A 15,159-nucleotide genomic window follows, 5' to 3' on the forward strand; every position below is an offset into this window, starting at 1 on the left:
TAATAGTTGGATAACAATAATGTAAAAGTGCATAAATCTAACCATCAGCCTAAACTTGTTTGAAGCATTTGTACTTCAAATTGTCTGCATAAAATTGTTGCTGTGCAAGCGTTTTTCAATGCAAAATGTTCACTGTTCATGTGCGGATTTAGGAGACATTTACGCAGAATGCATCTTTGCACCTGAAACGTGAAATATAGTGCTCGTGAATTAGGGTGCTCTCCGTCCATTCTATATCCCTTTTTAAACAAAAAAAAGGAAAACAAAGAAAACAGCCATCTTTAGTTTTTTCTTTTGCTCACAAAAAAAAAAAAACGAAAAAAAAAGGAACAAAAAAAAAAACAAAAAAAAAAACGAGATTTTGGCTAAATTATTTTTTAGGGCAGGAAAATAGAAAACGACTTTAAAATTCATTATACACATGTAGGCGGTGCTGAAATGCTTCTTTTGCTCTGATTGGTCAACCAAATCTGTGGTTGTAATGTAGCCTTCAAAATAATAGTCGTCTGCGAATCAGCGCCCACCTTAGTTTATATGCATAATTACATTATAATAATTAAAAGCTAATTATTATCATTTAGTTATGTATATAAACTAAGTTTATATATGCTGTCATTTGATCAGTTAGCAGGCTTACATTCGTTGCGTATGCATAAACTAAATAACAACGTAAATTAGCAGTATTATTAAACATTTGTCATTAAAATAAGGTCATAGTTTTCTGCCAAAAATACAGGCATTTCCGAGCAGAACCGGGTATGCATGATTGCTTCCGAGAAAGGCCTATATAATAATAGTATTAATAATAATAATATAAAGGGACTAAGCTGAAAAGAAAATGAATCAATGAATATTTATAATAATAATAATAATAATAATTATTATTATTATTATTATTATAATGCCTATAGTTTGCCGCCAAACTTCTTGCTGTTGTGCACCTAATGTTGATAACCATTTCTGAGCAGCACCTGTTTTGCATGCTTGTTTCAGAGCTTCTGTTGGCCTACATAATAATAATAATAATAATAATAATAATAATAATAATAATAATAATAGGTTAATAATAATAATAATAATAATAATAATAATAATAATAATAATAGGTTAATAATAATAATAATAATAATAACTAATATTGTTTACTTAAGTGTTTTTTTATTGTTTAGTTTTTTAAATAGTTGTTAGCAGACCAGAATAAGAACACATTTGGCCCTGGGGCTATAACAAAGGGTTACGTTTGTTTTTATTTTATTTCCTCCTCTTTGAATTATATTTAAACTATATTACATATAGATACACACACACACACACACACACACACACACACACACACACACACACACACACACACACACACACATATGTGTGTATATAAATATTACAGTAAAATATTATTTACTGTCATCATGGCAAAGATAAAATTATTATTAAAACTATTATGTTTAGAAATGTGTTGAAAAAATCTCTCCGTTAAACAGAAATTGGGGAAAAAATAAACAGGGGGGCTAATAATTCTGACTACAACTGTATTATATATATTTTATGTTATATTGAAATATACATAAATATATATACAATGTTTCATTTTTTTAATAAAATGATGTAGAAAAATAAGGGAATAATAGAAGGTAAAAGAAATGTTTTGCTAATAAATAAAGCTTTAAAGTAAGCATTTTCTTTTGACAATCAGTTTGGGACTTCAATCCGTTTTCTGAGAAGGAGGTGGGCCTCGAAGTGAAAAAAGTTGACTACCCCTGCTTTACATCAATGTATTTTGCAACACCAGAAGTCACAAGAGGCACTTTTAAATGCATGTTAATACAATGCACAAACCTGTCTGAAAACAATCCGATACCAGGTAGAAAACTGCATCTAAATGTATGGAATGAATAAAAACTTACTTTCCCCCTAGTCTGTTGATTTTCCTTGATAAATCATGCACCAGGGAAGTGGATAGTGCAGATCTGCTTTAGCGTTTGTTACTTCTGAGTGCCATTAGAACGAGACTTCGGAAATTAAGTCGTTAAAATGGGCTGCTTGGTGCTTTCTCGAACTCAGAGATGCCTCTTTGATGTCCTTGGTGTCTGGACGGAATATTGAGTAAAGCCCCACTAATAAACCTGAGTGAATTTGGAGGGCATGATCTCTGCATTTGAGAGCCCATTTCCAGCTCATAATCATATTCCACAGATTCCTGTCTAAGCTGCTTTGGCTAGATTGGCTTTAAAACACTGGAGGATGCGACATCAGAGAGCAGATTGGCAGACCCGACAGAGCCATAATATGATTAGATAACGTACTAAATACTAGATGAATATTTCAGTTTAATGGATGGTAATTTTTACTAATTCATATCAAAGCAGTTGGTGGAAATAAAGTTGTCTTTCAGCCTCGGTGTCCCATTTATTCAGAATCAAAGCTAAACTCATTATGATGAAGCGGGGTATTCCCAAGGCAAATCTTAGTAAATATAGACGATCCTTTTTTCTTTGTTATGTATGCACATCGCTGTCTTAAGGATCTGCAGATGGAGTCATCTGCAATTCAATCCACCAAGAAAGTGAACTCATCGAGTGATAAAACAATATGGTCTGAAGCATTACATCTCGCCGCAATAGACTTTTCAGCTTCACATTAAACTTGTATGAAGTGTTTGATGACAGAATCAAAACTCTGTGATGATTTACTCAGCCTTTCAAAACCTTAAAGGGACAGTTCACAAAAAAGTTTTACTCTTGACTTGTTCCAAAGCAACTTGAGTTTGTTTTTGTTCTGTTGAACACAAAAGAAGATATTTTGAAGAATGTTGGAGACCTGTGGCCATTGACGTTCATAGTAGAAAAAACAAATACTTTGGATGGTTACAGGTTTCAGCATTCTTTAAAATATCTTCTTTTATGTATTTATAACTGCTTTTAAAAAAAGGGTGATTTGTATTTTTGGGTGAACTATCCCTTTTAAGAAAAAGTTCCTTGCTGCTTTTGCCATTACCTCCGTGCGCTTGATTTGTTCAAAATCATGTTGAGTTGTTTTTCCTTCTGTTGACAACAAAAGAAGGTATTTTGAAGAATGTTTGAGACCTGTAACCATAGACTTCCATAGCATGAAAAAAAAAAAATACTATGGAAGTCAATAGTTACAGATTTCCAACATTCTTCAAAATATCTTCTTTCATGTTCAACAGAATTCAAACTGCTTTTGAAAAAGGTGATTTTTATCTTTTGGGTGAACTATCCCTTTAAGAAAAAGTTCCTTACTGCTTTTTCATTACTTCTATACTCTTGACTTGTTCCAAAGCAGTCTGAGTTGTTATTTTGTTTTGTTGAACACAAAAGATTCTATTTTGAAGAATGTTGGAAAAATGTAACCACTGACTTTCATAGTAGGAAGAACAAATTCTATGGAAGTCAATAGTTACAGATTTCCAACATTCTTCAAAATATCTTCTTTCATGTTCAACAGACTTAAAACTGCTTTGGAAAAAAGGTGATTTTTATTTTTGGGTAAAATATCACTTTAAAAAAAAGTTGCTTGCTGCTTTTGCCAATACGTCCACACTCTTGACTTGTTCCAAAGCAGTTTGAGTTGTTATTTTGTTATTTGTTTTGTTGAACACAAAAGAAGACATTTTGAAGAATGTTGAAAACTTATCACTGACTTTCTTAGTAGAAAAAACAAACACGGTGAAAATCAATGGTTACATGTTACCGACATTTTTCTAATTATCTTATTTTGTGGTCAATAGAACAAAAAATAAATAAATAAATAAATAAATAAAAATAATAATAAAACTTTTGGGTGAACTATACTTTTAAAAAAAGGTTTCTTGCCGCTTTTTACATCCACACTCTTGACTTATTCCAAAGCAGTTTGAGTTTTTATTTAGTTTTTGTTTTGTTGAACACAAAAGGAGATATTTTGAAGAATGTTTAAAACCTGTAACCATTGACATCCATAGCATGAAAAAACAAATACAATGCAAGTCAATAGTTACAGATTTCCAACATTCTTCAAAATATCTTCTTTCATGTTCAACAGAATTAAAACTGCTTTGGAAAAAGGTAGATTTGTAATTTTAAGTGAACTATCCTTTTAAGAAAAAGTTCCTTGCTGCTTTTGCCATTACTTCCACACTCTCAACTTGTTCCAAAGCAGTCTGAGTTGTTATTTTGTTTTTGTTCTGTTGAACACAAAAGAAGATATTTTGAAGAATGTTGAAAACTTGGGGTTAGGGTTATCATTGTCTTTCATAGTAGGAAAAACAAACACGGTGAAATTCGATGGTTACGTTTCCGACATTTTTCAAATTATCTTATTTTGTGGTCAATAGAACAAAAAAATTCAAAATAATAATAATATTTAAAAAAAAAACGTTTGGGTGAACTATACTATTAAGAAAAGGTTTCTTGCTGCTTTTGCAATTACTTCCCACTCTTGACTTACTCCAAAGCAGTTTGAGTTATTTTGTTTTTGTTTTGTTAAACACAAAAAACATATTTTGAAGAATGTTTGAAACCTGTAACCATTGACTTCCATAGTAGTGAAAAACAAATTCTATGGAAGTCAACTGTTACAAGTATTCAACCTTCTTCAAAATACCTTATTTCTTGTTCAACAGTATTAAAACTGCTTTGGAAAAAGGGTAATTTTTATTTTTAGGTGAACTATCCCTTTAAGAAAAAGCTCCTTGCTGATTCTGTCATTACATTTATACTCTGAGTTGTTCTAAAGCAGTTAGAGTTATTTTGTTCTGCCGAAAACAAAATAAGATATTCAGAAGAATGTTGGAAACGTGTAACCATTGACTTCCACTGTATTAAAAAAAAATAATAATAAAAAATAAATAAATAAATAAATAAATAAATATATATATATATATATATATGAAAGTCAATGGTTACAGGTTTTCAACATACTTCAAAATATCTTTATGTTCAACAGACGTCAAACTTCTTTGAAAAAATGGTAATTTGTATTTTGGGGTGAACTATTCCTTTACGAAAACATGCCTTGCTGCTTTTTTTGTCACAAAGTGAAAGTGAATGGTTACCGATTTTAGTCTATTCCTAAAATTGCTTTTTCATAAAACTACACGTATAATATTTTGATATTCTTATTCCCCATTCATTCCCATGTACCGAACAATGCTTCATGAAGATTTACCAAAAACATTTGTTCCAAGACAAAGAGGTTTGAAATGACACGAGTGTGGATAAAAATCACATTTTAGGTGAACTAACCCTTCATTAAGGGCTTTAGTAAAACTGAATGCAAAGTGTACGCAGACTAATCATAGAGCCGCATAACCTTGTAATGTTTGGCATGACTCACAGTCTGAAAGGGTCATTTTCTTTCAGTGCTTCTCAGATTCATTAAGCCCCGAGCGACAGCTGACATGAGTCGAGAATCGATGTGAAAGCATGTAACAAACTATAAATACTAGCCAGGAGCAGACTTGGGTCAATATGATCAGTGTAAACGCAAGTCACTTTACATTCACGGTGGGGATTGAAATGACACTATATTGACAGATAATTATTGAAAGCAAAACTCAGTCTGCGATGCATCTCAGTTTCTTGAAAAGCATCGAACACGAGTTAGTATCAAGGTCAAAATTAAATCAACCTATGCAATAGTGCAGGTTTGTTTAGGTGGAGTCTGAATAAATGATGAACAACCATTCAATTAAAATGACGAACTTAATGTGGTGGGCGACATTGTGGCTCAGTGGTTAGCACTGTCGCCTTACAGCAAGGTCACTGCCAGTCCCGGCCCTGGCCAGTTGGCATTTCTGTGTAGAGTTTGCATGTTCTCCCTGTGTTTTGGTGTGGGTTTCCTTTGGGTGCTCCGGTTTTCCCCCACAGTCCAAACACATGCGGTATAGGTAAATTGAATAAGCTAAATTGGCCGTAGTGTGTGTAAAGGGTGTTTCCCAGTACTGGGTTGCAGCTGGAAGGGCATCCGCAGTGTAAAAGATATGCTAGAATAATTGGTAGTTTATTCCACTGTGTTGACCCCTGATGAATAAATTAACTGCAAACTGCTTTGTTAACTTGGTGAGGTATTAAAGGGATAGTTCCTCCCAAAATTAATATTTACTCACTACTTACAGTACACACCCTCAAGTGGTACCAAACTTTTATTGGTTTCCTTCTTCTGTTGAACCCAAAATAAGCTATTTTGATGAAAGCTAAAATCTGTAACATTTGCATTCATAGTAGGATAAACAAATACTATGGGAGTCAATGGTTACAGGTTTTCAGCATTTCTCAAAATATCTTCTTTAGAGTTCAACAGAAGAAGTTAAATGCTTAAAGGTTTAAAACAATCAAATGTCAATTAAATAATGAAAGAATTACAATTTTTTGAGTGAACTATCACTTGAACTACTGTTTAAGTGTTAAAAAAAGAGCCAAAAACCTGTAACTACTGAGTTCCTAGTGGGAAAATCTATTTCTATGGAAGTCAATGGTTACAGGTTTTTAGCTTTCTTTAAAATATCTTCATTTGAGTTCAACAGAAGAAGGAAACCCATAAAGGTTTCAAACAAGATATTCTTAAGAACGCTAAAAACCTGTAACCATTGACTTTCTAATAGGATAAACAAATACTATGGAAGTCAATGGTTACAGGTTTTCAGCATTTCTCAAAATTTGTTAAGAGTTCAAACAAGTAAATGAAGATTAAATGATGAAAGAATTATCGTTTTTGAGTGAACTGTTCCTTTAACTACTGTTGAAGTGAAAGCCTGAGAACAATTGAAGACTCTAGAATATAAAAGGAGATATTTTAAAGAATATTGAAAACGTGTAACCATTGACTTTTATAGTAGGAAAAACAAAGACTATGGAAGTCACTGGTTCCAGGTTTTCAGCATTTCTCAAAATATCTTCTTTAGAGTTTGAAGGAAGAAGGAAACACATAAAGGTTTAAAACAAGTAAATGGAGATTAAACGATGACAGAATTTTCATTTGAGTGAACTATCCCTTTAACTACTGTTGAAGTTAAAGCATGAGAACAATTAAAGGCTCCAGAACATCACAGAAGACATTTTAAAGAAAGCTAAAAACCTGTAATCTTTGAGTTCCTAGCATGAAAAAAAAAAAAACAAATATTATGGAAGTCAATGGACACAGGTTTTCAACAATTCTCAAAATATCAAAAAGGAAGCGCATAAAGGTTTAAAACAAGTAAATAGAGATTAATCGGTGACAATTGTCTTTATTTTTGGATGAACTGTTCCTTTAACTGTTAAAGTGAAAGCCTGAGAACAATTAAAGACTCTAAAACACAAAAGAAGATATTTTGAAGAAAGCTAAAAACCTGTAACCATTGACTTTCATAGCATTTGTTTCCATTGAGTTTCTAGAAGGAAAATCAAATATTATGGGAGTCAATGGTTACTGGTTTTCAGCATTTCTCAAAATATCTTCTTTAGAGTTCAATAGAAGAATGCAACCTTAAAAGGTTTCAAACAAGTAAATAGTGATCATCATTTCACTATCGATCAGTGAACTGTCCCTTTAACTACTGTTGAAGTGAAAGCCTGAGAGCAATTAAAGACTCTAGAATATAAAAGGAGATACTTTGAAGAAAGCTAAAAAACTTGACTTTCATAAAAGGAAAACAAATACTATGGAAGTCAATGGTTACAGGTTTTTAGCATTTCTCAAAATATCTTCTATAGAGTTCAACAGAAGAAGGAAGCACATAAAGGTTTAAAACAAGTTAATAGAGATTAATTGGAGACAATTTTTATTTTTTATTTTTGAATGAACTGTTCCTTTAACTGTTGAAGTGAAAGCATGAGAACAATTAAAGACTAAAACACAAAAGAAGATATTTTGAAAAAGTTGAAAACCTGTAACCATTGACTTTCATAGCATTTGTTTTTCTTTTAATGAAAGCCAATGGTTACAGGTTTTCAGCTTTTTTTCTAAATATATTCAATAGAGTTTAACAGAAGAAAGGTGATAAACAGTGATTAAATAATGTCAGAATTTTCTTTTTTTCAGTGAACTATCCTTTTAACTTCTGTTAAAGAGAAAGCCTCAGAACAAATATGCTTTTTTCGGGACCCAAACAAGACCAAGGCTGATATTTAGACAAAGATTAAACATTTAGATGCAAGACTTGATATTTAGATTCATGACCACGGTTCATATTTAGGGTGTTTTCATGTGTTCCAGTAGGTATGGTTTGAAATATATACACATGATAATGATATTAATCAAAACAATACCTCTGTAAACACTGCCTGAAATTATGTTTAAAAATAAACTACAAGATAGTTTGTTTGATATGAAATAAATCCAACTCAATACACCAAAAAACCAAGCAAAATCATAATTCATAACTGGAAATGTATGAAATGTAGCAGCGTCTGATACAGCTACAGCAGCACCTCTTTTGTCTTAATACGTTTTGTAATTGCTATTCTCTGCATTTCAAGAAGCCTTGACTGAATGAATACAGAGGCAAATCACTTAATGAGTGAGTCACAGAATCATTTATACGTCTCACCATGGTAACTCAGCACAAAGAAGCCACTTCCACTGAAGTCACTGTGGAACTTGATGAGGATCTGGTTGGATGTGCTGTAGACAGACTCCAGCGCTGTGTTTCCGCTGAACTGACCGATCTGAGGCGAACTCTGGTCTGGACCATCCCTGTAAAATACACAAGTGAACTCATCAATATGTCCAATAGCAGACAGCAGCTCTCAATCTGTGGTTAGCTTCTACTTAATATGATATATAGTCTTAAAAATCATATGAAATTAAAAGAATGCGAATATTGAGATGTTAGTATCAGTATTGTAAGTCTTTTTTTTTAAACACTTTTATTGTTTCAGAAAAATGTGATGCATACATACTGTATTAGTAACCAAATACCAATCAAAGAACACCCACCCCGTCCCGACATTCAAATAGAAAAAAAATAAAATAAAAAAAATGCATTCTCATGCGAGGAAAGTAGTGCATAAACAAATAAATAGAAAATAAAGATTATCAAAAATAACATAAAATAATATTAAAATATAAATAAAATGGCAATTTTGTTAAAAAAATATATATATATAAAAAATAAATACCATTAAAACATTGACATTTCAACATATACATTCCAGTGAAAGTGAAAAGTATATTAAAGTTAGTCATTACAAACAGTGCATAACAGTCACATTGTTTGGGATTACTAAACGGTCAGTCCACTCTTAGGCCCCTAAAACGGCGTTTTAGAATGAAAACGATCCACGTCGAAACTCGCGTTTTACCCAGCGTTTCTGAACTGCTCTCCGTCCACACCAAAACGCTGAAAACCCACATCACGTGACCACACACACTCTTTGGCAAGCGCTGCAGCCCATCTACCCAGATGAGAGCTGTGCTAGTCGGACTTCTCATCAAGCATCTCCCGCTGGATCTAACCTCACTATATTTATTAAACGGGCTATTTCATTCATCTTGTTGTCTTTATCTAACGACATGTTCCCTAACTTTGGTCATTGGAATCTATTACTTGTTCTCAGGTAACGTGTTTTGGCTGAGCGCAAAGATAAGTTAATGATTAATGTAAGCACGTACATTCTGTATATTGACTGATCCCTTGCCTTTATTTCCTGTAATGTATAAACTTATTGTATGTTATACTTTTATAATGGCCATTATCGATTATTAAAACTGATATTCAGCAAAAGAGAGGGTGTGTTTCGTATTTTCACTGAAATTGAAAGAAGGCAGTTGTTATCCGCTCTGTTTTCTTATAAATATCCACACAGTGAAGATGACGCTCATAAATGCAGAACGGCGCCTCAACATTTCTGCTGTCTGTTTAGCTGTTAATATTAAAATGAAAATAGGCAGTTCCTTAAATCATATTTACATTTTATTGTTTAGAAAGTGAAACAACGTAGCTAGAGTGATTTGAATGAAGTTATAAAATATACTGTTCCCTTTGAAGATTTACCCGTGTCCTCGGTATAATCTGCTTTTCCATATCAAACTGAGAAGAAGAGACTGCAGCCTTGATCAAACCTGCGAAGTCTGAACTTACACGGAGAAGATGCAGGACTGAACTGTGTGTGTTAGGCTACTTAATATTGAGGAAAAGCCCCAATCAGAGAGGCGAATGTCTGCAGCCCCGCCTCCATTTTCAGATGTCTCCGTTTTCCATCATCCACACTGAGACAGAGCAGCAGCGTTTCAGAATGAAAACAGCCTCTCCAGCGTTTTCGAAACGCTCCGTTTTCGGCGCTCGAGAACTCCGGCGTAGTGTGGACGGTTGGCGTAACCGTAGCAAAACTTATGCGTTTTCAAACTAAAATGCATTAGTGTAAACGGGGCCTTATTTAAACAATGAAGGTCCCAAATCTTGTAGAGTATGTGCATTTTTTTGTTTGATTGAATAAGTCAACCTTTCCATTGCTATACACGACGACATTTCCTTAATCCAGAGTGACATGCGAAGCGCCTGATTGCCATTCACTGGAAAAGTATTGTAAGTTTTAAGGATACAGCGGGAAAAATAAGTATAGAACGTCAGCATTTTTCTCAGAAAGCATATTTCTAAAGGGGACGCTGACTTGAAATTTTCCCCAGATGTTGGTAACAACCAAAGAATTCCATATATGCGGAGAATAAATCTTGTGGCATTCTGTGGAAGGTGCTCTAGGAGTATGGGGTTAGAGGCGCTCTGTTAGAGGCTGTCTCGTACCTGTATGAACAGAGCAGGCTGGGATGAGAATCAGCACCTTTAAGTTCAAGGCCATGGTGCTCCACTGGAAAAAGTTGGCTTGCCATCTCCAGGTTGGAGGAAAGTTCTTACCCTAGGTGGAGGAGGTCAAGTATCTTGGGTTTTTGTTCATGAGTGAGGGAAGGATGGAGTGTGAGATTGACAGGCGGATCGGTGCAGCGGCTGCAGTAATGCTGTCGATGTATCGGCCCATTGTGGTGAAGAAGGAGCTGAGCGGAAAGGCAAAGCTCTCGATTTACCAGTCAATCAACAGTCCTACTCTCACCTATGGTCATGAGATTTGGGTCAAGACTGAAAGGACAAGATCTCAGGTACTAGCAGCCAAAATGAGTTTCCTTTGCAGGGTGGCAGAGCGCACCCATACAGACAGGGTGAGGAGCTCTGTCATCCGGGAGGAGCTCAGAGTAGAGCCGCTGCTCCTCCACATCGAGATAAGTCAGCTGAGGTGGCTCTGGCATCTGTTTTAGGAGGTGTTCCAGGCATTGAGAGGAGGCCTCGGGGAAGACCTAGGACACGCAGGAGGGACTATATCTCTCGGCTGGCCTGGGAACGTCTCAGCAACCCCTCTAGAGGAGCTGGAGGAAGTGTCTGGGGAGAGGAAAGTCTGAGTTTCTCTCCTGAGACTGCTGCCCCCGCGATCCGCCCCCCGGAAAAGCAGATAAATGAATGAATGAAAAATAAATGTAGCTAGTTTCAATAGTATTCTAGCATCTAACTAGTTTACAAATGAAGTTATGCGTAATAAAATGACATGACACAGGGGAAAAGTATAGAACACATGAAGAAAGAGGTGTAGAAAGGCATGGAATGCCCAGACAGCAGCTGAAATCTCTCAGTAGTTCTTCAGCAACCCTCTGCTCTACCTCAGCTGCTTCAGTACAACATCTACATTAGCAGGAGGACGAAGATAAAACCAGGGTGGACATTTCAGAAAAATCAATGATCCAAAACACAGCCAAGGAGACTGTCAAATGCTTTCAGAGAAAGAAAATCAAGCTGTGGAATGGCCTAGCCTCACCTGACTCGAATCCAATAGAAAATAAAGATCAGATTTAATAGAACCATTAAGATTTAAGCAATTAAAAAACATTATTTTATATATTTTTAGTTTGGCTGCATAAGAGGCCGATCGAATGCGCTTTTTGCGTTAAGAGGGGCATCTGTTGAATGGTTTAATAAAAGCCGCAAGTGTTTTGCACGCCGCTCAACCCAGAGCAGAAGAGTGTGTGTTGTCAGTGAACTTTTAAAGAGCATGGTTCCTGCTACATTCACGCTTCCATGGTGAGGCGCCACACCAAAAAGCATCCCTTCACGGCTACAAAACAGCTTCCCATTCAAAACATTTGGCTATTGTTGTTGTTTTTAATAGCTGGTTATAATCGCACCAAAACGTATTAAAAGGTAAGTGAATATATATATATATATATATACAGTATATATATATATATATATATATATATATATATATATATATATATATATAACAGCGCAAGCTTTTCTGTAACTGTGATGTGCGCTTTTTGTTAAACCCTTTGAGGCTGCGTGCTGACTTACTGACTGACAGGTGCGTGATGCGTGAGGCCAGCAAACACAACGTAGCTTTCAGTTATGATGAACACAGTTTCCATAATTATTCTTTATTTATAGCTAAAGGTCTGTGGCTCTGCATACAGTGACTTTTTGATCTGGAGTTTATAACCGTTTCACTTCAGGACGCATTAATGCTGTTTTAAGTCTATTGGAGACATTCAGAAATATTCCTAGCAATTCTAATAAATGTTGTAGACATACTCACTACATAAAGGCGCTAAATCGCATTTCAGCAGCGTTTATTTGAGGGCGCACCTGAAGATCTGCGCTTGACCAGTGTAAGTTATATATTAAGAGGTTTTGTTCACAGGCAGAGGAAATTGGCGAAATTCTTTTTTCCTTCTCAATTGACCTTATTCTAAAATGCGGAAGTGCGCCTGTTTTTGCGATTGTCTTAGAACTTCCGTTTCAGTCGCCTATGGGAGAAATGACAAGGAATAATAAACGGCAAAAAACGGTCAAACTACTTGCTCTACAAACAAATGTTTGCATGACTATCAGACCAAGTAGAATAATACAACAAGGAAATATCAGTTTGCAACATCAAACAACGAAACGAGCAGTTTTTAATGTCTAAAAATGAATGAAAGTGAATGAGACCGGAAGTCTCGTGCCAAAAAGATTCAAATGGCAGCGCCCGCTCGTCGGTGGAGAATAAGGTCAATATAAAAGGTGTTTTTGAAAAGGAAAAGAAAAACAACAAAACTGTTTACAAAAAGTCAATATATGAGCGCGTTGCCGTTGTCTTTTTATAGTGCAGCGCGCAGACTTGAACTGCGCGCGCGAGAGAGGGGAAACCTTATATCAAGACATAATGTTTAAAATAATGATTTCTATTTAAAAAGTAAAAGGTTTTTGTGATATTATAATAACAGCGGGGTATTAAATAAATGCATATTTTCATTGGAGAGAGCGATTTGAGAAAGTCTGCTATTTTTAATTAATACAAATCAGCAAATCATAAATCAGTATTTTAAAATGCAATATTTAATGTGTCAGACACAAAATAGACACGTCAGTTTTTTTTACTCTATTCAATAATAATTGAATATTAATTTGACCAGTAACCGTTAATATCCGATTAACGAGCCGCGGTCGTCGTAACAAAACTAACCGAAATGAGCATCCCTAATTTTTACACTCTGTTAAAAAACTCACACCTGAGCAGTTCATGTGACTTTTATTTGATGCGTTTGAAAACGCCGTTTCGAAGAACCAAGAAATATGTGCTCATGGATACATATGGCTGCTTTTTTATTATACAAATCAACAGATTTTGAAACAAAGAAGGTACTGATTATTTTAGAAGCACAAAACCCATCTGCAAACTAGCTTACATAAGGAGCAAATGCAGCATATGCATGTTATAAGAGTCATTTTTCACTCTTTTCAGAGCAAACGCGCCTCTATTCTAGGAAAATGAAGCTTATTATACATTCCGCCTTGTTTACAAAACGGCTCAGTTAAAGTTGCTCTGTTACTGTGGGTGGCAAACAGAATTGATTTCAAAGATTTTCAGTTGATCACAGCATGAGTAATTCATTAAATGATGACCAAAAAGTCTTATAAGTGGGCATAAAGACAAACGTTCTGCATTTTAAAGCTTTGTGGGTTTCGCAGTTACACATTCAGTAAATTAAACATTTTTAAGACTCATCTTTATCCTACTTTATCATTTAAATGAGCTTTTAACTCACTGAAATGCGACTTTAACCTATAGTGGCCCAGTAAAAATAATGACAGAGTAAATAAAGTACGTTCTTCATGCTTTAAGACTGATCTCTGCAGCAGTACATCACCGAACGCTGCTTTTATGAGCCATATTATCTGAAATGGGAGCAAAAACAGCAATATCTCCTCTATTATTGACTGCAGGAAAAAGCGGGGAGCACATCTCTAAAGCAGTCTGCGTCTAGTAGTTTATTAAGCTGTCTTTCTGCTGCTTTTACATTAGACCAAGCCAGCGGAAATGCATGAAGTCTTTGTTCTGTACATGAACGATAGAAGTGGACTAATGAACCAGAAGACACTGTTTTATCTAGGTCACATATGATGCATGAGATGGTCACCGGGAGCAGCACACTATGGAGAAACACTGAGGCACGTATGCCAGTTTTTGGGACAGACCGAAGCTCTAGAACATGCAACATATATTCCAGAATGCACAGAGTGAGTAAGACCGAAAAATGCAATAATAATGTAACCGCTCCGTGTGGTGAAAGTGCATTATTTAAAGCCATGGCGAGTGTATGCAGAATGTATTAATAAATAAAAGCGCCCTCTGGAATTTTTTTTCTTGAAACAAGAGGGACATCTGATATGGGAAGTGAACAGATGACATTAATTATTGGATTCATGGTGGGTTTCGTTCGATGCATTATTTCATGTCCCTCGCAAGCGTGTGTCAAAACGATGTGAAGGACAATTAGTCAAAAGCCTCTGCTCTTCCAAACAACCGACTGGCCTGAACTGACTCTGTAAGGACACAAACTCTGCTGCTATTTCTCTCAGAAATCTGTCAGCCGACGTGGTCACACTTTATTTCAGGGTGCGTTCATAAGACTGTCCTTTATAATCATGACATGGCTCATTTTATGCAACTGTTATTAAGTGTCATTCGCTCAGCTATGAAATTTTAAATGGAAAGATGACATTATTTATATGAATTTATTATGTATTTTATTATCTATAAATACATCACAACCTGTTTTTGTCTTTTACCAAGACAACAAAACCTGTCATAAATCTGTCATCAACATGATGTCATGAATTGTAAAACAGCGTCATTAATATATACGTATATAAATATA

General features: G+C 35.0%; 1 protein-coding gene across 9 annotated transcripts in view; it reads right to left on the bottom strand.

Moving 5' to 3' along the window:
- csmd3b (CUB and Sushi multiple domains 3b) overlaps nt 1-15,159 on the bottom strand; it is a 990,558-nt gene that overhangs the window by 206,841 nt on the left and 768,558 nt on the right. For all 9 annotated transcript variants that reach the window (XR_012395232.1, XM_068215335.2, XM_017352314.4 and 6 more), the window contains one exon: nt 8,528-8,673. Coding sequence is in view for 8 of the 9 variants with exons in the window: in XM_068215335.2 (XP_068071436.1) it covers nt 8,528-8,673 (146 nt within the window). In the remaining variant the exon portion in view is untranslated. The remainder of the gene's footprint in view (nt 1-8,527; nt 8,674-15,159) is intronic.

Source organism: Danio rerio, chromosome 19 (assembly GCF_049306965.1).
Source record: "Danio rerio strain Tuebingen ecotype United States chromosome 19, GRCz12tu, whole genome shotgun sequence".
Classification (NCBI taxonomy): Eukaryota; Metazoa; Chordata; class Actinopteri; order Cypriniformes; family Danionidae; genus Danio; species Danio rerio.